The following is a 20,915-nucleotide window of genomic DNA, read 5'->3' as shown; positions in this document are numbered from 1 at the left end:
TCAGAATTACAATTTTGTGTTAACGGAAACCTATTCACCATGGTGCTCAGCTTGTCTATGTGGGTACTGTATCTTGCTCTCTATATTTTTCCTCACATGGGGAACTACCTGCCTGTAGTATTACTCCTGTTAAAACCAGGGAATGGTATGAGAATTGCTTTAATGGTTTATTATGTCTACAGCATAATAACCTGTGAGGCGATGAATACCATTCGGAGTATATACTCAGTTTTGTTTGGCTGTCCTAGTCTGGGCTCCTATGTCTGGGATCTCCTCAACAATCGCACCCAGCCCCTGGTGGGAGGAGTAGAGAGTGGTTTCTTCCAGCCTTTCAGGCCAGGCACAGCAGTTTTTGAAAATATTGAATTCCCTCTGGATGTCAAAGACGGCATAAACTTGCTGTCAGTTCTGCTTTGTCTTCTCTGTACAGCCTGCACCATGTACACCATGCTTAGAATCAGAGCTATGGCACAGCATCCTCAGGATGAGGGAGGGAAAAAGAGCAGAGCAACAAACACCATGCCTACGCAGACTGACACAGAGGAGAAAGGAACCAAATGCAAAGCAACAGCGTCCATGTCTACGCAGACTGTCACCGAGGAGAAAGAACCCAGATGCAAGACAACAGCGTCCATGTCTACGCAGACTGACACAGAGGAGAAAGAAACCAAATGCAAAACAACAGCGTCCATGTCCACGCAGACTGACACAGAGGAGAAAGAACCCAGACACAAGACAACAGCGTCCATGTCCACGCAGACTGACACAGAGGAGAAAGAACCCAGACGCAAGAAAACAGCGTCCATGTCCACGCAGACTGACACAGAGGAGAAGGGAACCAAAAGCACTGTCAGCGTCCCCACGCAAACCATCACTGAACCAGAACAGCCTAAACCGATTGCAGTTGCCCCCGTGCAGAAGAAGAAATCAAAAAGCAAATCAGTCCGCATAGTGACTGACGAGGATGCAGCAGGACCTTCGCACCCAGCAGAAGAGGCAGAGCCAGAGATCATCACTCGGTCGCTATCCCTGGGTGAGCTGCGAGACCTGCGGAGGGAATTCACCCGCCAGACGAACGAGTCTATCCTGACCTGGCTGCTCCGCATCTGGGACGCTGCAGCCAATGACACCATTCTGGACGGAAGTGAGGCCAGGCAACTGGGATCTCTGTCCCGGGATGTGGTCATTGACCAGGGGATCGGGAGAACCCAAGAAACCCTCAGCCTCTGGCGGCGACTGCTTACAAGTGTAAGGGACAGGTACCTTTGTAAAGAAGACCTTCAGGTGCACCAAGGAAAATGGAGCACAATGGAACAAGGTATCCGGTGCCTGAGGGAATTGGCTGTGCTGGAGATCATTTTCTCAGAAGATGAGAGATTTCCTAAGAGCCCAGATGGTGTCCAGTGCACGTCACAGATGTGGCTGAGGTTCGCACGCCTTGGACCAGAGATATACTCCCGTTACCTGGCAACACTGCAATGGAGGGAAGGCGAGGACAGGGTGGGCGTCTTGGTGAACAAACTGAGGATTTACGAGGACACCGTCACAGCCCCGTTTCGCACCCATGTCTCATCCGTGGAAACAAGTCTTTTGGCTGAGCAAGTCCGGAGCTTGATTGAAGAAGGCCATCAGAAACTGAAAAAGGAACTTAAGGAAGAGATTTACCACATCCCACCAGAACCAACAAGAGTCTCTGCCATTAGGAGCCGGCGACCCCCAACCAGGGAGAGAGGATACACCCCACGAGGTAATCTCTGGTTTTTCCTTCAGGAACATGGAGAAGACATGAGTAAGTGGGATGGAAAACCCACCTCCTCCTTAGCAGCTCGGGTACGTGAACTAAAAAGAGGGACAACTACCACAAGAAGCGCATCTAGAGTCAACATTGCTCCGGTCTCCCGCACACAGAACTCCAGACGGTACAGGAATGATAATATGACTGATCCTCTTGAAGGGACCTCAGGAACGTATTCATCGGAAGGGAGCAACATGCAACATGACCAGGAATAGAGGGGCCCTGCCTCTAGCCAGGTAGAGGAAAGGGAGAATCGGGTCTTTTGGACTGTGTGGGTCCGATGGCCTGGCACACCTGACCCACAAAGATACACGGCTTTGGTTGACACCGGTGCTCAATGTACTCTGATGCCATCAAGGTATGTGGGAGCAGAACCCATTTCTATTTCTGGGGTGACAGGAGGATCCCAGCAGCTGACTGTACTGGAAGCTGAAGTGAGTTTAACTGGGAACGAGTGGCAGAAACACCCCATCGTGACTGGCCCGGAGGCCCCGTGCATTCTCGGCATAGACTATCTCAGAAATGGATATTTCAAGGACCCAAAAGGACATCGTTGGGCTTTTGGGATAGCTGCTGTGGAGACAGAAGATATCAGACAACTGAGTACATTGCCTGGCCTCTCAGATGACCCCTCTGCCGTGGGACTGCTAAGAGTTGCAGAACAACAGGTGCCAATCGCCACAGCAACAGTGCACCGTCGGCAATACCGCACCGACAGAGACTCTGTGGTTCCCATCCATGAGATGATTCGCAAACTGGAGAGCCAGGGGGTGGTCAGCAAGGTCCATTCACCTTTCAACAGCCCTATATGGCCAGTGCGTAAGTCCAGTGGAGAATGGAGGCTGACGGTGGACTACCGTGGCCTGAATGAGGTCACGCCACCATTGAGCGCCGCTGTGCCGGACATGTTGGAACTTCAGTACGAGCTGGAGTCCAAAGCAGCGAAGTGGTATGCCACTATTGACATTGCCAATGCCTTCTTCTCCATTCCTTTGGCAGCAGAATGCAGGCCCCAGTTTGCTTTTACCTGGAAGGGTGTGCAATACACCTGGAACCGACTGCCCCAGGGGTGGAAGCACAGTCCCACCATTTGCCATGGACTGATCCAGACTGCATTGGAAAAGGGTGAGGCTCCAGAACATCTGCAATACATCGATGACATCATCGTGTGGGGAAACACAGCAAAGGAAGTGTTTGAGAAAGGAGAGAAAATCATCCAGATTCTCCTGGAAGCTGGCTTTGCCATCAAAAGGAGCAAAGTCAAGGGACCTGCCCAAGAGATCCAGTTCCTGGGAGTAAAGTGGCAAGATGGACGACGTCAGATTCCCACTGAGGTCATCAATAAGATCACTGCGATGTCTCCACCGACCAGCAAGAAGGAAACACAAGCTTTCCTAGGCGCCATAGGTTTCTGGAGGATGCACATTCCCGAGTACAGCCAGATCGTGAGCCCTCTCTACCTGGTTACCCGCAAGAAGAATGATTTCCACTGGGGCCCCGAACAGCAGCAAGCCTTTGCCCAGATCAAGCAGGAAATCGCTCATGCGGTAGCCCTTGGCCCAGTCAGGACAGGACCAGAGGTGAAGAACGTGCTCTACTCTGCAGCCGGGAACAATGGTCTGTCCTGGAGCCTCTGGCAGAAGGTGCCTGGTGAGACTCGTGGCCGACCACTGGGATTCTGGAGCCGAAGCTACAGAGGGTCTGAAGCTAACTACACTCCCACAGAGAAGGAAATCTTGGCAGCCTATGAAGGAGTCCAAGCTGCCTCAGAGGTAATTGGCACTGAAGCACAGTTGCTTCTGGCACCCCGACTACCGGTGCTGGGTTGGATGTTCAAGGGAAAGGTTCCTTCCACGCATCATGCCACCGACACCACATGGAGCAAGTGGATCGCCCTCATCACACAGCGTGCCCGTATTGGAAACCCGAATCGCCCTGGGATTCTAGAAATTATAACAAACTGGCCTGAAGGTGAGACTTTTGGATTATCCTCTGAAGAAGAGGAAGAGCAAGTGACTCGTGCTGAGGAAGCCCCACCATATAATGAGCTACCGGAGACTGAAAGACGTTATGCCCTCTTCACTGATGGTTCCTGCCGAATTGTAGGCGCTAACCGGAAGTGGAAAGCTGCAGTATGGAGCCCCACACGACGAGTTGCACAAGCTACCGAGGGACAAGGTGGATCGAGTCAGGTTGCAGAGCTTAAAGCCGTCCAGCTGGCTTTGGATATCGCTGAACGAGAGAAGTGGCCGAGGCTCTATCTCTACACCGACTCATGGATGGTAGCTAATGCTCTGTGGGGATGGCTGGATCGCTGGAGAAAAGCCAACTGGCAGCGCAGAGGGAAACCCATCTGGGCCGCTGAGATTTGGCAGGACATCGCCGCCCGAGTAGAGAAGCTGACCGTGAAGGTTCGACACGTGGATGCGCACGTACCCAAGAGTCGGGCTAATGAAGAGCATCGCAACAACGAGCAGGTGGACCGAGCTGCCAAGGTGAAAGTATCACAGGTGGATCTGGACTGGCAGCACAAGGGAGAATTATTCCTAGCTCGTTGGGCCCATGATGCCTCTGGTCATCAGGGGAGAGATGCAACATACCGATGGGCCCGTGACCGAGGGGTGGACCTTTCCATGGACAGCATCTCACAGGTCATCCACAGTTGTGAGACCTGTGCTGCAATCAAACAGGCCAAGCGGGTGAAGCCTCTGTGGTATGGTGGACGATGGTCAAAGTACAGGTATGGTGAAGCCTGGCAAGTTGACTACATCACCCTTCCCCAAACCCGCCAAGGCAAGCACTACGTGTTGACCATGGTTGAAGCAACCACTGGATGGCTGGAGACCTACCCTGTGCCTCATGCTACAGCCCGGAACACCATCCTGGGCCTGGAAAAGCAAGTCCTGTGGAGACATGGCACCCCTGACAGGATCGAGTCAGACAACGGGACTCATTTTAAGAACAGCCTCATCAACACCTGGGCCAGAGAACACGGTATCGAATGGATATATCATATTCCTTATCATGCACCAGCTGCTGGAAAAGTTGAACGCTGCAATGGACTACTTAAAACTACCCTAAAGGCACTTGGTGGGGGGACCTTCAAAAATTGGGAAGTGAACTTAGCAAAGGCCACCTGGATAGTCAATACCCGAGGGTCCATCAATCGAGCTGGTCCTGCCGAGTCTGAACCCTTGCACACAGTGGATGGAGATAGAGTCCCTGCGGTACACCTGAGAGGTATTTTAGGAAAGACTGTTTGGATTAATCCCACCTCAGGCAAAGACAAACCCATCCGTGGGATTGTCTTTGCTCAAGGACCTGGTTGCACTTGGTGGGTAATGCAGAAAGATGGGGAAACCCGTTGTGTACCACAAGGAGACCTAATCTTAGGTGAGAACGGTGTGTAGGTTTCACTGTGTATATATATATATATATATGTATGTGTGTTTTAGAGTTTAAGAAGGTATTGATTTGGGATAATGTAGATGGTAATAGAATAAGGGGTGGATAATGTCCTGGGTTGCAGTGTATTCTATTACCATCCCCATCAGCTGTTGAAATCAGGTGGGGCAGTGTTTCCTTGCCTCCTCCCCCCAGACTATCTTTCTGTTAATTGCCCATCATTGTCCTGCCGCCTGACTCAGAGATAACTCCCTCCGGACTATCTTCTGTTAATGAGCCTAATCAACACTTTGCCTCATGACTCGTTACCCCATTGTGAGATGCTCCACCCAGAGGGAGGAACCAAGCATCCCATCGTGGATATAAGCTGAGGCTGAACACCAGAGAGACGGGCTTCCCACTGGATTTCCAGAGGACAGGAGCTACACAGCCACCACTGGACTTCCAGAGGAAGAGCAGACTGTTTCACTACAGGATCACTGCTTCAGAGGACTGCAGCCACCATTCTACCAGACTGCTACCACCACCCTGCCTAACAGGGTGTCAGGTTGTACCTTGACTCTGTCAGTTTGACAGTGTTTTCTTTTACCTTTTTTTTTCTCCTTTTTAATTTCCATTAAATTGTTATTCTGACTTGGTGCCTCCCACTGGTTTGTTTTCAAACTAGCACAATCATCTTGTTCCAACCCCCCTGCCATGGACAAGGACACCTTCCACTATCCCAGCCTGCTGAGAGCCCCATCCAACCTGACATTGGAAAGGACCTTTAAAGGCCATCTATTCCAACCTCCCTGCAATGAGTAGGGGCATCTTCAACTAGTCAAATTGCTCAGAGTTGAGCTCTGAGTTGCTCTGAGTTCAATTGTCAGAAACTCTGCTTTCAGGTTACCTCTGGATGGCACCTCTTCCCTTCAGCATGTCAGCCGCACCGCACAGCTTGGTGTTGCTGACAAAACTTGCTGAGCATGGATTCAATCCCTTTAATCTAATGGGAACTAAGGGCATGCTAATTCAGGGATTCTCAGGAACATCATCAGAATTCCCACACCTGTCACACAGAACAATACCAAGCTTGTTAAAGTAGCTCCGTGTAGTATTTAACATGAAAATTGTAATTAAATCCACTGGTACCAGCAACTCAAAGCAAGGAAACAAAGAATTACCATGCATGACCATAGCTATACTTCAGTCATCAGCACATTATTTCTGCATTTAGTTCTCATGCTTCCAACCTTGTTTCTTCTAACTAGCATGCAGCCTACCCAGCCACAGTTTTGAAGTCATCTGTCTGTTTCCCATTCCTGTTCTGTAGTGTAGCAATCCAAGAACTTATTGAACACTTGGGACTAGGTCACATCTTGAAATGCAGCAAACTCTTCCTTACTGTATTCAAAGGTTTTATTGCAGCCTGGGTAAGGATGCTACACAGCCAAAGGCTCATCAAGACAGTATCCTGTCTGCTGGATTTGGCTGGGCTAATGCTTAGAGCGGGATAACAGGAGTAACGCATACATGAAATGAAAATTTCAAAGTCTGATGTTTATTTTTTTTCTTGAAACACATCCCTTCAATTGATTCCTATGCATTCTTCACTCTTGTAGGTGGTAAAACTCTTCCAGTGTTAGACTGTCCAGTGCAAATGGCTTTACTCATACCTGTGGCACAATTAATTTTTGTGTGTGACAGCTGCATGCAGACTACACTGGAAAATTTCACTAGCGATTAAAAATATATATCACATAGTTGGCCTGGCAGGTGAAATTAATCAACAGAATGTGTCTTGCTTAGGAGAATTCTGAGACTGGGATGCAAAGGCTCTCGTGATATAATTGAGTAATTTTTGGACAAACTCGAATGCGCTAGAGACCATGAGTAGAGAGATCCAGTGTCCCATGACAATTCTTCTATGTTATTCCCTAATGTGATAATGATATTCTGCACCAAAACAGAGGCAAGTGCCACTTAATCGTCAGCATTCTATCTGGCAAACCACTGGCTTCTTTGGAGGGTGTCCTTTGATGAAAATCTAGCTTGTGCGATACTGGGATGTTTGAAAGATCGCAAGATCAGAGTCAAGACTTATTGTCACTAGGCTAAAAGTTTTATTGGAAGTGTTTCAATCTAGAAAACAAAAATATGAATGGTTTTAAACTCTTTACAATTCTTATGGTTTCTTCTTCTTGTGCAGGGAGAATTCAAAGTGTCTGAGCGATACATCACCATGAGTGACCTGACAGCTGCTTTGGAAGAGAACAGAGTAAAGGAGATGTTTGGTGCTGGAACAGCTTGTGTTGTATGTCCCATCTCTAAAATTTTATATAAGGGCAAGGTAAGGACATGTCTCTTTTTTTTTTTTTACCTCTTTCCTTCTTTCTTCTGAATTTTATCACAATTAATTGCAGCTGAAGCCAAAACCAGGGGAGATAGAAAAGATGCACTGCCTGGAGATGAACACTGTCAGTATGTTGTTTCCCAAGTGAGGCTGTCAGAAGGGAACTTTTCCTCTTGTCTTCTGGTGTTTTTTTAAAAGCTGAAAATACAAAATCTCAAGTTCTGGGAAAGTGTAAGAAAAAGCCAGTTCCCAGCCTGTTTGCAAATGTAGAAAAATACATTATTCTGCATTTCTTTTATTCACTATTTTTTGCTAAGGTACCTGGGAAGGGTGAGGAGAGAAAAGACTTCCACAGGGAACCAAATTTCTGAGCCACTGCAGTCCTTCCTTCTCAAGTTCCTCTCTTCTTCACCCCTCATTGCAGGGATCCCAGCTCTGATGGAAGAGCTGTTTCAAGACAGTGCACAGCTGCTTTCACCTACTATTCTCCATATGGGAGATTTCTCCTGCACAGGTGGAATTCCGCAGGCATTCAGACTGTTAAGCTGACTTGATGCTATTTAGTCAGCACAAAGTTAGTTCAGTGGACTTGGGATAGTGCAGCTGCATAAAGCATTGTGCTTTGTCCTTTAAACATAAGTACAATAAATGTCTGTTAAGTGATACTTCCTGAATGAATAAAATAGAATAAATGTATTGATATTACCTGATGCTAAGATAATGAGACATCGAGGTGCCGAATGATAAGTACTGTCAATATGTGTTGTATTTCTACACAATATACTTTGAAATGAAATACTGTATGTAATATTACTACTCTTGCCTGCACAATATTCCCTCCATTTCGGACAGATCTCTTGGAAGGCTTAGATTTGCCTTTATTGAACAACAGCATAACAATTTAACTCTCTAACTTTTCACTGGCTCAGCAATGCCCTCCTGTTTAAAAAGAACCAACCAAACAAAAACCCAACAAAAATCCCAAAACCAACCATCCTTGCCTACTCATAAGGAGGGCTAGCCAGTATGATAAATATTTATTAAAATTTTTGGCAACCGTAAGGTATTCGTATATATGTAAAGCTATTATTACATGTTATTCTCTTTCTCTCCCCTTCTCCCTCTCCTTTATTCCATGCCAGCACTTGCACATTCCAACGATGGAGAATGGGCCTGAGTTAACAACCCGTTTCCTGAATAAGCTAAGTGATATCCAGGTAAGGTGTTCCCTCTTCTATAATGAGATAAAATAATAAAAGGTGAACATTTTAAAGCTTTGGAAAATAATCTTTTTGGTAGTGATGCTATAGGTGACATTATATAATAATATAGATTCTTTTGTCTGCTGTGATTATTCTGCCAATTTTCTTTCCTTGAGAAAGTATGATAGCAATGAAGTATAGTATAACTTTTCCCTATTCATCTTGGAAGCTGCATAAGAGCTGCAAGATACTGCTGTTATCAGTGAAATCTAATGCTGTTGTTAGAGGTTGCTTTTTAAGGGAAAAAGACAGGATTATGAAGCATCTTAACCACAATCACAAGTGAGCACAGGTTAATCAATAAAGAGATGGGTGAGGAATAAACACTCACTGGGCACAGCCAGCTGATCACCATTTCCATTTCTCATTATCTTTCCAATCAAATAGTCACTTCTCCTTCTTAAAACAGTTCCGTCATCTGACATTTGCTAAATATCAATGTCTGTTTGGAATCTGTGCTTTATCTCCGTGTCTGGGCATAGGAACCAATACCATTTCAGGTAAAGTCAATGAGCAGCAGGTGATGGCCCTTCTTATTTAAGTTGCCTGGGTTTTTTTCCTTATTTAGTGTAGTTTATGGTGTGGGGGATTTGGGGATAGGAGAAGGTCTTGGCCCTTACGCCTTACGCCCTTGGCCTTACGAAGCCCCTTTATTTAAGATCTGATAGCAGTTGCTTGGCAGTATTGTCAGGATTTCTTCAAATTGATTCTGATGGTTTCCATTCTACATTTTTGGCTCAAAGTGTTCTTAGATTTGCTACTAAAATTTTAAACTTCCTGCTGGTAATCCTGTGATCTGTGTCTTTCTCCCTTAAGATAGTGAGCAGTGTAAGACAAGTTTATCCAGTCTTTTCCCTGAGGCATCCTTCCATGCCCTCCCTGGTCACAGAATCTCAGAATGGGTCAGGCTGGAAGGGCCCACTGTGGTCATTTAGTCCCACCTCCCAGTTCCAGCAGGGCCATCCCAGAGCACATGGCACAGGATTATGCCCAAACAGTTTTGGAATACCTCCAGTAAGGGAAACTCCACAGCCTCTCTGGACGATCTGTTCCAGTGCTTGGTCACTGCACAATAAAGAAGTTCTTCCTCATGTTCAGGTGGAACTTCCTGGGCATCAGTTCCTACCTGTTGCCTCTTGAGTTATCACCGTGGTTTTCCACCACCGACCAAGGCTCAGGAGGAGGCTGAAAAAGTGTGGATTGTTACTACACAGTATCTTTCTTGGACCTTTTCACTTTACTTGCCTGTTGATATGGACCTTTTCACCTTTCAGCTGTGTACATAGTCTGAGTTCATCAGTTACATGCCAGGAGTAAATTTGTTACTCCTGGAAAAATGCTGGACCATTACTTCTGGGTTCTCTTCCTTCTTTAAAAAAGTCAGGAGAGTTAGAACACATAATCATTGAAAACATGATTTTAAAGAGACTGATGGTTGCTTCCCTTATAAGAGTCAATCAGTGGTTGCTGGTTGTGTTTCTTCACCTTTCTACCTGTGGAGAGATGGGCTCATTTGGAAGGACCCCAGGATGTCGCACAGAAAACAATGCTGCAGCACAAAAACGGGACTATATAGTATTCTTAAAATGTCAGAGGAGAATCTTTGACCAAGATCTTCTATATTCTCTACCAGGAAAACTGGGGCAGTGTATCCATTTCATGTTGAACAATGGGAATTTGTAAAAAAATAAAAATTCTCAGTACCACTATGTCCTGCATGTGAACCTGTGTCCAAGAGATGCAAGCTCCATATCCACTGTCATTATACCCCTTCTCTTGTGCACAGTACATGCTGCTTTTATTATTTTCATATTTTATTCAGTATTATGTTTCCAAGTCTGTGTTCATGCTGTCCATTGTTCTTTTGCAAGTCTGCCATGTTCAACAGGATGTCTTTGGATGTGAACAGCTGTTCAGTGGAACCAGAGCTGGAGTGACAAATTAGAAACTCATGGGCAGAACTGATTCAATTTCTCATGCCAGTTGAGAGAGACAGTGGTGGCACTGCAATACACATTTCCCTTCCTGTCTCTGAGTAGATACCGTGATTACTGAAGGCTGATAAAGACTTCAAATTAAAGCATGTACATTATATAAATTAATGGTGTGCTTATGAATGAGTTAGTAATAGTGCACTCTTCCATAGCTGCTTGAGTTAGTAGATTTAGGGATGAGGTTCTTTCTCTGGGAATACTCACCCTGAAATACCACTTAGATTTTTCTGTGGATTTACGTCCATTCTTTGAGAATAAACAAGCTTTTGCTATGCCCTTTAAAACATAGATTAAGGTGCAACTTCGAAGGGATGGATAGAAAGTCAGACACATTGCTTATGTTACATGTTATTAAATACATTTAAACACTGCAGTCAAAGCAGCAGAGAAGAGACATTTAATCAAACCCTTTTTCTTTCTCTGGGTAGGTCAGTGGAAAACAACCAGGAAAGGACAATGTATGTGTTAATTTTTACAAAGAATGACCTGGAGGTGGTTGACAGTGGAAGAGAGATGGGATTGACTAGCCTGAGGTCACAAAGCCCTTGACAGAATTAAAAAAGGAAGCCAAATCTGCTTTTATTTGCAGAAAGAAATGATCTTCATTGTGGTATCGCATCCTAATTCCCCTTTTAATTCTGGAAGCAGATGCAAACTGTAGTCAAATGGCAACTCAGACTAGTCCTTGCACCAATTTCTGTATCAGAACATTAGATGATGCTACTGCCTAAAGATAGCAAAATTTACAAATAACTGCAACTGCAGAATAGGAACAGGAGAATTAGTAATGAAAAGAAAAAGTAGATGTGATACTTGTGAAGGTCAGTTAGAGGCCTTGCCTGCTAGAGTAAAGAGTAAAACACAAGCACACTGAACACCATTCCTTTGTGGATCTAGAAGTGTGTTTCTTCTGGCTCATCCTGATTTGGAGCTGTTGTCTTTTCCCTGCTTTTAGTGATCTGTTATCTCTTTTCCTGGTGGTGCAGGACCTGTACAGAGGAACTTCCTTTTCTCCTCTGTGGAGAAATTAGGTGATCTTTTTAGCCTACATAAAGCTTCTAAAATCAGTCTTCATTTCTTGATTGAAAGTGTTTTCAAGTTCCCTGAACATAACACTATAAGGGAAAGGACTCCCTACTCCCATCTGCTGCTGTCTTTCCACCTCTGAATTATTTACCTTCTTGAGCCCTGGGTGTGTTTTGGGGTCTATCTGGAGCATTGTTTACAGGACTGGTGACAGACCTTTAGAACATGGAACCAGTCTAGCAATCAAAAGTGCTGCCTTGGGGCTGTATCCTCCCCTGGAAGGGATATGTTTGCATGCCAGGTGTTGCCTTCATTTCTGCTTGTTGATCTCATTCGTTTGTATACAGAAAGGCAACTTGTTTTATTTTGGATTACAATTCTCCCTAATTGTACTCTGTGGGATTTGCGATGGTTTTATTTCACATTCAATCAGAATGTCATAATAAAAAGCCACCTTGACAATAAAAAGAAATAAAATTAAATGTGTTTGTTTATTGGAGCTTGAGCAGGGGCATACTTATGAGTGAATTAGTGAGCAGGCCTCAGGGAGTAACTGCATTAAACTGGTGGAAGTGAAGCAGGACTGTTCTGTGTCATCTGTAATGAGTATCAGCATTGCCCTTTCCTAAACCACCTATTGTAATATGGATAAAGCAAGCTATCTTTAGGCTGTGCCAAATCAAAGACAGAAGCAATGGCTTAAGAAATAATGTAAACTACTCTCCAGAGCAATGGATATGAATGTTTTTGAGGATAGACCTAAGAAGTTATCATAAACATACACTGGTTCTTCTAACTTTTATTCTTAAACTCCATTTTTTGCTTTGTTTCAGTATGGAAGAGAAGACAGCGATTGGGCAGTGCTGGTGTCGTGAAGGTGGCAGAGTCCAGACCCTGCAGACAGACCTGACATCTGAGTAATGACAACTTCTGTAGCTGCCAGTGCGTAGCATAGTCTCAGTATCAATTTGCTCCCCAGGATGATTGTTTCCACAATCTGGCAAATATGAACACAATCATTTTGATTTCTGCTGTAATCCTGTTGGTAGAAGCCTGTCTTCTTGGTAGAGGTGCTAAATGTTAGCAATAGAACTTTCCTAATAGTTTTCTTAGTGCCTCCTTATATACAGTCTGAAAACTTGTAAAATGCTCTTCAACTGCTCTTCAGTTTGGTTTGTTTACTGCCACCATCAGCAGAACATGTGTCACATGAAGGTGTTGCCTCTTAGCTGCCCACAGGGTTCTGTTGACATTATTCTGCCTTTTGCTCTGTGGTTGGGAAACAAATAGGTTTAGCCATATACTCCTTCCTTTCATACTCTGCTTGTATGGGAGATTCCCGAGTTTGCATAGCCTGGTAGATGCCCTCATACTCTGTCCAATAACTCTGGCCTTTAGCCCAAAATTCTCTGAGTCAGTCTAGCCTGCAAAGTCCTTGTTGGCCTACTGCCTTTTCCTCCATGGGGATGTGCAGTGGCTGCCTGGGCAGTGCATAGCTCTCTAATAGTTGAGTACATCCTTCTAGACATGATTTTAAAGGCTGGGTCAGGCCCTGCTGAGACAAAAATTCGCTTTTTGGCCTAGCACAGAGCTGGGTTCTGCAGACACAGTGTTGCCTTCCAGGTGAGTGTCTAGAAAATGAGATTAGACAACTCTGGCTGTGAAAATTGAACCATTCTTCACAGCAACCAAAACTTTGGATTGAGGAATTTCTTTCATCATCCACTCACATAATTTAAGTCAGCAAAATGTTTTTCTTGTCCCTTTCACGTACTTGATGTATCCAGCCTCCACTGACACAGGTACTGTAGAAGGGCCTTCCTGTTAAGGAACAAGCAATGTTGTCAACAGAAAATGTCTAGAAGGAAAGAGATTTCATTCAAACCCTGATTTCATTCTGGTTAAGCAGATAATTCATATAATGCTGCTTTCTCACATGCAGTCTTGATGCTTTGGAAGCAAGACAGAGCGTGTAGCCCATAGCTGGGGAAGTTCGTTCTGCAAATGTTCACTAACAATCATTCTGTAATATTTATTAGCTTTCTCCTTCTGCACACAGCTTTGTTGAACAGCTTTAAGATACCTCTTGCCAAAAAGGATAACCATATTCTGTATCAATGTTCCAAAGTGCTACTTCAGTATAAAACTAGTGGAACTTCATTGACACTTTATTGGAGTCCTATAAGAAGTAAAAGTGAAACATTTCTTGTTCTAGTTTGCAGTAGAGATGCACCAATATTAAGGGAAAAATTTAGCACTTTAATTTTTTTAAGACCAACAGTATCTCTCCCATGCTTTATAAGTCCTTTGTAGTTACTGGCATGTGTTAACATAGTTTTAAAAGGAAAGTATAATTTCTAATGGGCCATCCATGCCTTTTGCAGCTGTTGAAGAGCAGCCTTATGGCTTCCTGTTCATTTTTGGTCACATTTTGAAGATCCTCCTTAGCCATCACTTTCTTTTGCTCCCTCAGATCATGACTTTTCTTGTCTTTAACTGCAGTCCAATCTGATCTTTTAATGAAGAACAGTTGAAGGTTCTCTCTGACAATGTAACTATTGTTAAAATTGATGGATTTTTTTTTCTTTAGACTACAACTTCAAACACAAAATGTTGTTTCACTTACAGTAGCCATAGTGTTGTGACCATTTGAATCTGTATCATGTGCGGTTCTTTGTTCAGTATCTTACTATGTGTTACAAGCTGCTGGTTTTTCCTTTTTTATTTCCTTTTATTTCATTAGATGGGTGGAAAAATTAACATGGGGAATATGTCAAGATGCAGCATGGGGTAGAGAGTTTTATCCAATGAGACCAGTATTGAAATTAGAGTGCCTTTAACCAGAGTGTGGCATGGAGCTGTCTAAAGATTATGTAATGAGCAACCATATGTGGCTTACTGGTACTGAACTATCTAATCTTTCCCTTAAGTTCATCTTTGATTTTGCAGCAAAAGGAAAAGTGAAAATATCTAACTTCAGATGCATGGCAGAGTGGTTGTGCAATACCTTACCATCTCAGCTTTGATGGAGTTGATATATGATACCGTATATCGAAAATCCCCATGAAGGCCTCAGTATACAAGCAGTAATCTATTCGCTGGGCAGAATGAATAAGGACCAGTTAGAAGAATTATTTTACTGAAATGTAAACCTGAGAGTTGCATAAAACTCTTCTTAAATTGGTTGCAAGTCATTTAACATGAAGAAACCAGGTGGTTTCATTTGTTGTGCTTTGCACTGTTTCCTGTACTGACCAGAGGGACACCTCTCTTTTTTTTTGCTGACAGAGACCTCAAAATGAGGAGAGTTGATAGTGGAATGACCCACAGAAATGAGTGGTCTTTTCTTGCAGGGAAGAATGAAAACGTGGAGTGTGTGTATGTTAATTGTTGACTTTAATATCTTGGTTAATTGCCTTACTCTGGCTACATCAACTCAAAGCTGTGCTTGTTTCCAAGTGGAATCCAGGGCAATAGGTTATAGATTTTAAACTTTGAAACCTAAGTAAGAGAGCTGACAGGTCAGTATAGTACAGGGAATTCTTCTGGTGTTGAATGCTGTCCTAGTCTGAATTCTGGCACTGCATTCTATCCTGTTAACCAAAGGAAAAAAATAATATGTGTAAATAACAATCAGTATTTGATACTGCATTCTCCTTGTTTTCGCTTGTAAAATTTAGGAGGGAACTGTGGTATTCCCTGAGCTAATAACAGATTGTAAAAGAACATCTGCACATCTTTTCTCCATGTGCCCTATTTGTTTAATTGCAACAGATTTACATAGAAAGAGTATGGTACATCATAACTAGGCAATTATCCATTCTTCATCACTTAGTTACGGTTCTGGTAATTGATCATTTAAGACATAAGATAGTCTAACATTAGGAGAATTTGAAACTGTTCAAAAAAGATCAACAAATTAATATTGTTGTGTGGTATTTGCATAATTGGCTGCAATTATTTAATGTTTAATTGGGTTGATCAAATGAGATTCAGCCTTTCACATGCTTATGTTTTACAAACACTGGTACTTTAAAATGATAATAATGAAATCTAATTTTCATATGTTCTTTCTTCTCCCCTTCATTCTTTTGATTATTATTTTCAGTATTGAGCATGTCCTTAATTTTCAGTTTGGTTAGCATGATCCATGCCTAGGAAAAAAATCCTTCAAATAACAGAATTTTCATGAAATTGGCATTTCATACAAGCTGTTCTGGTGCCAAGATTTATGGCTTCAGCAATTGGCATTACTTAAGCAGATTGTTAACTGCAGTGAGGGCAAATTCGCTGAGAATTTACAAGGACAGACCCAGGTGAGGATGCTAAGAAAGGTTCCTAGGGTAGATAATCTGTTCAGTCTCTACCAGTGCAAAGCAAACATGATTTTTCTGGGATATAGAAGAGAAGTCTGATAAGACAAAAGCAAGGTAGTGGGATCTCTCTGCCCAGCTGTTGTTTACACCTGTTCAACTCTTTCAAGCCAAAAAGCAGTTATCAGCCACTCCTCTTTGTACATGACCTCGTGTTTGGGTTTGCCTAATTCAACATAGAGATACCATAGATCCTTTCCTGTATACTTATTTTATATTATTTATCCTCAGGCATGAAAAATGGTAATTTGGAAAAATGATACTTGAAAGTCATTTGGAGTGCAAGTTATTTGAAATGTCTGCCTTCCAAGAGGTAGACAGAAAAACAGCTGAGACTGATCTCAGAGCTGCTTAATTAAAGGAGGAACCCTCTTGAATTCAATGGCCTCTCCAAAACAATCTGCATAATCCCAGCAGATTTCTGAGTGTGAACTGTCTGTTCACTGTGCCTTGCTATGGAATAGAATACAAAGATGTACAAGGATGGTGGCACAGCCTGGCAGACTATGATACAATGTCTTTCTCTGCATGGGATCCACCCTACTGAGGGTAAATTTTAATGTTCTGGTGGTAAGCTGATATCCTGAGAGTGGCAGCTGTAATGATGGCTGAGCATGCCCTGAGAGAGCTGCTCCTTGTTGTCTTTCTCTCCCTTTCACACAGACTTGAACCCCTTTTTCCCCAGCCTTCTATTGTTGTCTCATATCTGAAAGTAACTATTTAAGCAAATTTGCATCCTTCTTGCTTTTAGCAGTAGTAAAAGTTAGAAAAAAAAAAAAAAGAGTAGGTTTTTTTCATATTCCAGGTTTTGAGGGATCAGAATTGTGCTTTACCACTGGAATGATAAGTTATCTAAACTCTGTAAGTGCAGAGTAGCAGTACTACCACTTACACCACATTTAACTCTAATCCAAACTTTTGCATAAAACCTTATTTTATTACAGATCAAATTAAACTTTCCAGAAAAAGCTTTTTAAGCAACAAGAAAGATGCCATGTAAAGTCCAGTATTTCAAGCATTACATTAGAATAGACTAACTTGATTATGCGGAGAAAAATGTTATTTAAATGAGAAATACATTCAGGGTTTGCTGCATAAACCCATAAATGTGTAACGTACGTAGTTCAGAAATAAAAAAATTAGAATACAGAATGATCTTGACAAGAGAATTCACCTCAAACTGGGCTGTCCTATTAAAAAATGATGCTTGAAGGAATCATGATACCTCTCAAAGGAAAGCATGGGACTATTTTAGAGGTGCACTTGGTCATGTAGCACTGAGACAGACCTCTTCATCAATCTTGACCAAAAATTTGCTGAACTGCAATGCTTACCAATTTGGAAGTGTGAAAGACCTATGTTTTACTGTATTTTTTTCTCTATGCTCAAGATTTGGAAAGATAATTCATAGGTCCTAAATCATTTAAGCTAAGAAGCTTCTTAATAAGTTATTTGTATTTTTAGCCATAAGAGCAAAAGAGAATACTGGCATTGCATTGGTGAAAAATACTGTTGTAGCAGTCCTCCTGTCCATGCCTTGCTTTGAGCATGATGCTTATTAGTAGGAATTCCAGGATATTTTCTCTGACTGTGCAAAATCTGAGTGCCATCTATAGTACACTTGGCAAACATATCCCCATCTCTGTAAACAAAACTAACCTGGCATTACCTTGAGCAAGAACAGTCAGGTATATTAGGACTTAGCATATGAGGAACAATACTGAATTACAGTAGTAAATAGATTTGAAATAAGGTTAGTCAATAGATTTGGAATTAAGTTTTGGAATTAGTAACTCAGATAAAGAGAAGTCTCATTAATCACTCTAGCAAGGTTAACCACAACCAAATATACTAAAAATAATGGTAGTTGTATTCACCAGTAGTAACAGCATGACTCTCTCTGAACATGAATTTATAGTCTTTGCTTATCTTAAAACTTAATTTATCGTGTCTGATTTTTACCACAATCCTGGATTTTCATGCCGTGCTTTTAAAAAAGAAAAGTCTCTTAAAATTCATGTTCGTGGGAAGATCTTAAGGAGGATTTAAGACCTTGATATAGAATTTTAAGCCTTTAAAGTATCTCTGGGTAAAGTTAAGGTAGAAACAGAGAAGACAACTTTGTGGAAGTATTTGGCTAGTGTTCCAAATGGTTTACCAACACTGGCCATTTTTGGTTTTTACCAAAGAGGTAAAATGCAGGGAATAGTTGATAAAATAAGCTTATTGCTTGTTTTTCTAAGCAAGAGTTTGGGAAGTTTCTAAGAGCTGGCTCTCTTAACACTAACTGTATAGTTCTTGATTCTGTCAGGCTTAGAGCAGTCATGTCAGGGAGAGGTGGAGGAGCTCAGAAGCTTATCTCAAGCGGTACTGTCTTGCAGAAACAGATTTTTTTTCGTTGTATGATCAAAATGATCAAGGTATGAACATGGAATCTTTTAAACTTTGCGCCTTTTTATAAAAATTTTGTTTTTCATTTTAGAATTCCGGTACAGTGTTGCTGAACTATTATCTTACACTATCATATTTCAGTAGCTTATAGGAAGAAAGCAAACATTCTTTATGTAATCACCTTTCTGTATGCCAAATCCCCTGTTCACTATGATTCAGTTGCCACTAGAATCGTGATCACTTCAGGTGAAATAACTGCACCCTACTTGTACTTTAGTAAGGACTAAATGCTTGCAGCAAATGCCAGAGCAGTAAGTGAAGTCTGCTGTGTCCAGAACAGGCATGCCAGGAGCAAGAGTAAAAATACCCATCAGGTCAGTGAGGGCAGGAAGTCAGAAGAACATCATTACCATTCTTGTTCAGTCCAACTGAGAGACTACCCAGGTACACCAAAAGTCTAGCAGGATCAGAGATTGGTGTTGATATTTAAGAATGCTCTTACTCAGTTGCTTAAATACCTACATCTGAGCCTACATTTTCATAACTTGGGCCCCTGTATCTTAACTGAAACTGCAACATACTTGATATGTTGTAAAATGGTGGAGTATTTGGTCAAACAGGTAATGCTCTGTACCATCTAACAGGTCAGTGATGTATTCTCTTCCCATAATTTGTATTAAGCCCAGTGGTTGACTAGCGCTGCAAGTAGGAGGCAAACACATCATTAACACTATTTCATAGTCAAGGATGTTCACAAAGAGTGGATCTATTCCCTTCATCTCCCGGGGAGACGGCTTAGACTCACCTTGGCCACTGAGTGACAAAATGTAAAAGGTTCTTTGCCATAATGGAGACAAGAGTTTTATCTGAAGCTATATACAAACAGTTTCTGTCGATGCAGAAATTGAGAAAGCCAGAAGTCCTGATCTACTTGACCTTTGAGGCGTTTAGAAGGGTGCAGTAGTAGTTACTGAAATTTTAGCACATAAGCAGTGGGAAATTAGCAACTTATAGAGAGAGAAGTAAACACCTCTGAAGGGTCTCTGTTTTCTCAAATGTTGAAAGTTAACTGGGTATTTTACAAGAATCTGAAGTATATAAAAGCAGTAAAGGACAGATGTGTGAAAAAGTACTGGATAAACTAAAGGAAACTCTACCTCATTCTTCTCTAAAGGTTTTGTAGAAGCACAATTAAGCGCTCCTAATGGCATTGTTACGTACTGACCATCTGGCATGAAAGAAGCACTATATTTGTATGTCTATAAATCCTCTAAGAGCTGTATTTTGCTGGCAGTAGAAACAGTCTATACTATTTGCAGTTTTCCTCATCAAATCTGTAATTATGCAATGTTTCTGTCTCCAATAAAGGAATTTAATTGGCACCTGTTTGTGGCGTGTTATGAAATCATCAGTGTTGAGTACAGTTAACTAAGTGTAATGATCCCATAGATGGGAGCTGCTATGAAATAAATTCTTGAAGGCTGGATTAAAAGAAAAAAAAAGCTCCTGGATGAAGTGTGGCATGTAAGAACAGCAAAGCAAGACTCAAGTGGCAGACATGCACCTACCCTGCCAAGCCTGGAGGCTGAGCCAGTTATCTCACTTACAGTAAAATGCTGGACAAATTAAGCAGCAAAAGTACCTACCTGCTAACCATGTAGTCATGAAACAGTTTTTGATGTGCCAGGACTGTGTAGCAGTGATTGAATACAGCTCCCATTCTAAGGGTTTGTGGGTGATGAAGTCAAGGGGGAGAATGCCAGAAAACAGCTTTATACTTGGAGCACTTACTTCACAGGGCCTTTTTGAACAGTCATTTCTCCAAAGTATGTCAACCAGTGGGAAGCCTTTTGAAGATGGAAAGTACTGAAAGTGAGGGTCATTAAAATCTTGACATTTGCCATGTGTGGTGGCTATATTTACCAAAAAACTTCACGTATTCCCCCTTTCCAGTGCAGGGAATACTGTGATTAAAGGTAGTACTGATCCATGCTGTGGTAAAGTAAACATAAGAGTACATTTTCCACCTGGTGTGGTTCTCAGTGACTTCAGAGAAAGCTGGCATGGGTACAGGACACTTTAAAGAAGCTTTAGCTCGGTAAGTACTAAGAGTTATTAATTACTGCTAGGAGAATGAACCTAATATGTCGGAATCTGACTTTTTTCCTGTGTTTTGGCCTCTCCCCCTTTCATCCTGAGGGAATCTTTCTTAATCATAACTCTAGCTTGAGCTCCAGCTTTCAAAACTCACTTATCCCAAGTAGTAGTAAGTTGAGGACTGATCATACAAGGTGCTGATTGGGCTTCAGAGACAGACCTGTGCCTTTTAGCAAAGTT

The 20,915-nt window shown here is 42.5% G+C and overlaps 1 protein-coding gene across 2 annotated transcripts in view; it reads left to right on the top strand.

Annotated features, from left to right (window-relative positions):
• The window catches only part of BCAT1 (branched chain amino acid transaminase 1), a 66,596-nt gene extending 46,636 nt beyond the window's left edge, over window positions 1-19,960 (top strand). For both annotated transcript variants that reach the window (XM_032106325.1, XM_032106326.1), the window contains 3 exons: window positions 7,389-7,529; window positions 8,675-8,749; window positions 12,648-19,960. In XM_032106325.1, the coding sequence (XP_031962216.1) occupies window positions 7,389-7,529; window positions 8,675-8,749; window positions 12,648-12,689 (258 nt within the window). In that variant the 3' untranslated portion in view covers window positions 12,690-19,960. The remainder of the gene's footprint in view (window positions 1-7,388; window positions 7,530-8,674; window positions 8,750-12,647) is intronic.
• The last annotated feature ends 955 nt before the right edge of the window (window positions 19,961-20,915 follow it).

The sequence above is a fragment of the Corvus moneduloides genome, chromosome 4 (genome assembly GCF_009650955.1).
Source record: "Corvus moneduloides isolate bCorMon1 chromosome 4, bCorMon1.pri, whole genome shotgun sequence".
Taxonomy (NCBI): domain Eukaryota; kingdom Metazoa; phylum Chordata; class Aves; order Passeriformes; family Corvidae; genus Corvus; species Corvus moneduloides.
Note: the sequence above shows the minus strand (reverse complement) of the source record. Positions and strands in the feature narration are given on the sequence as shown.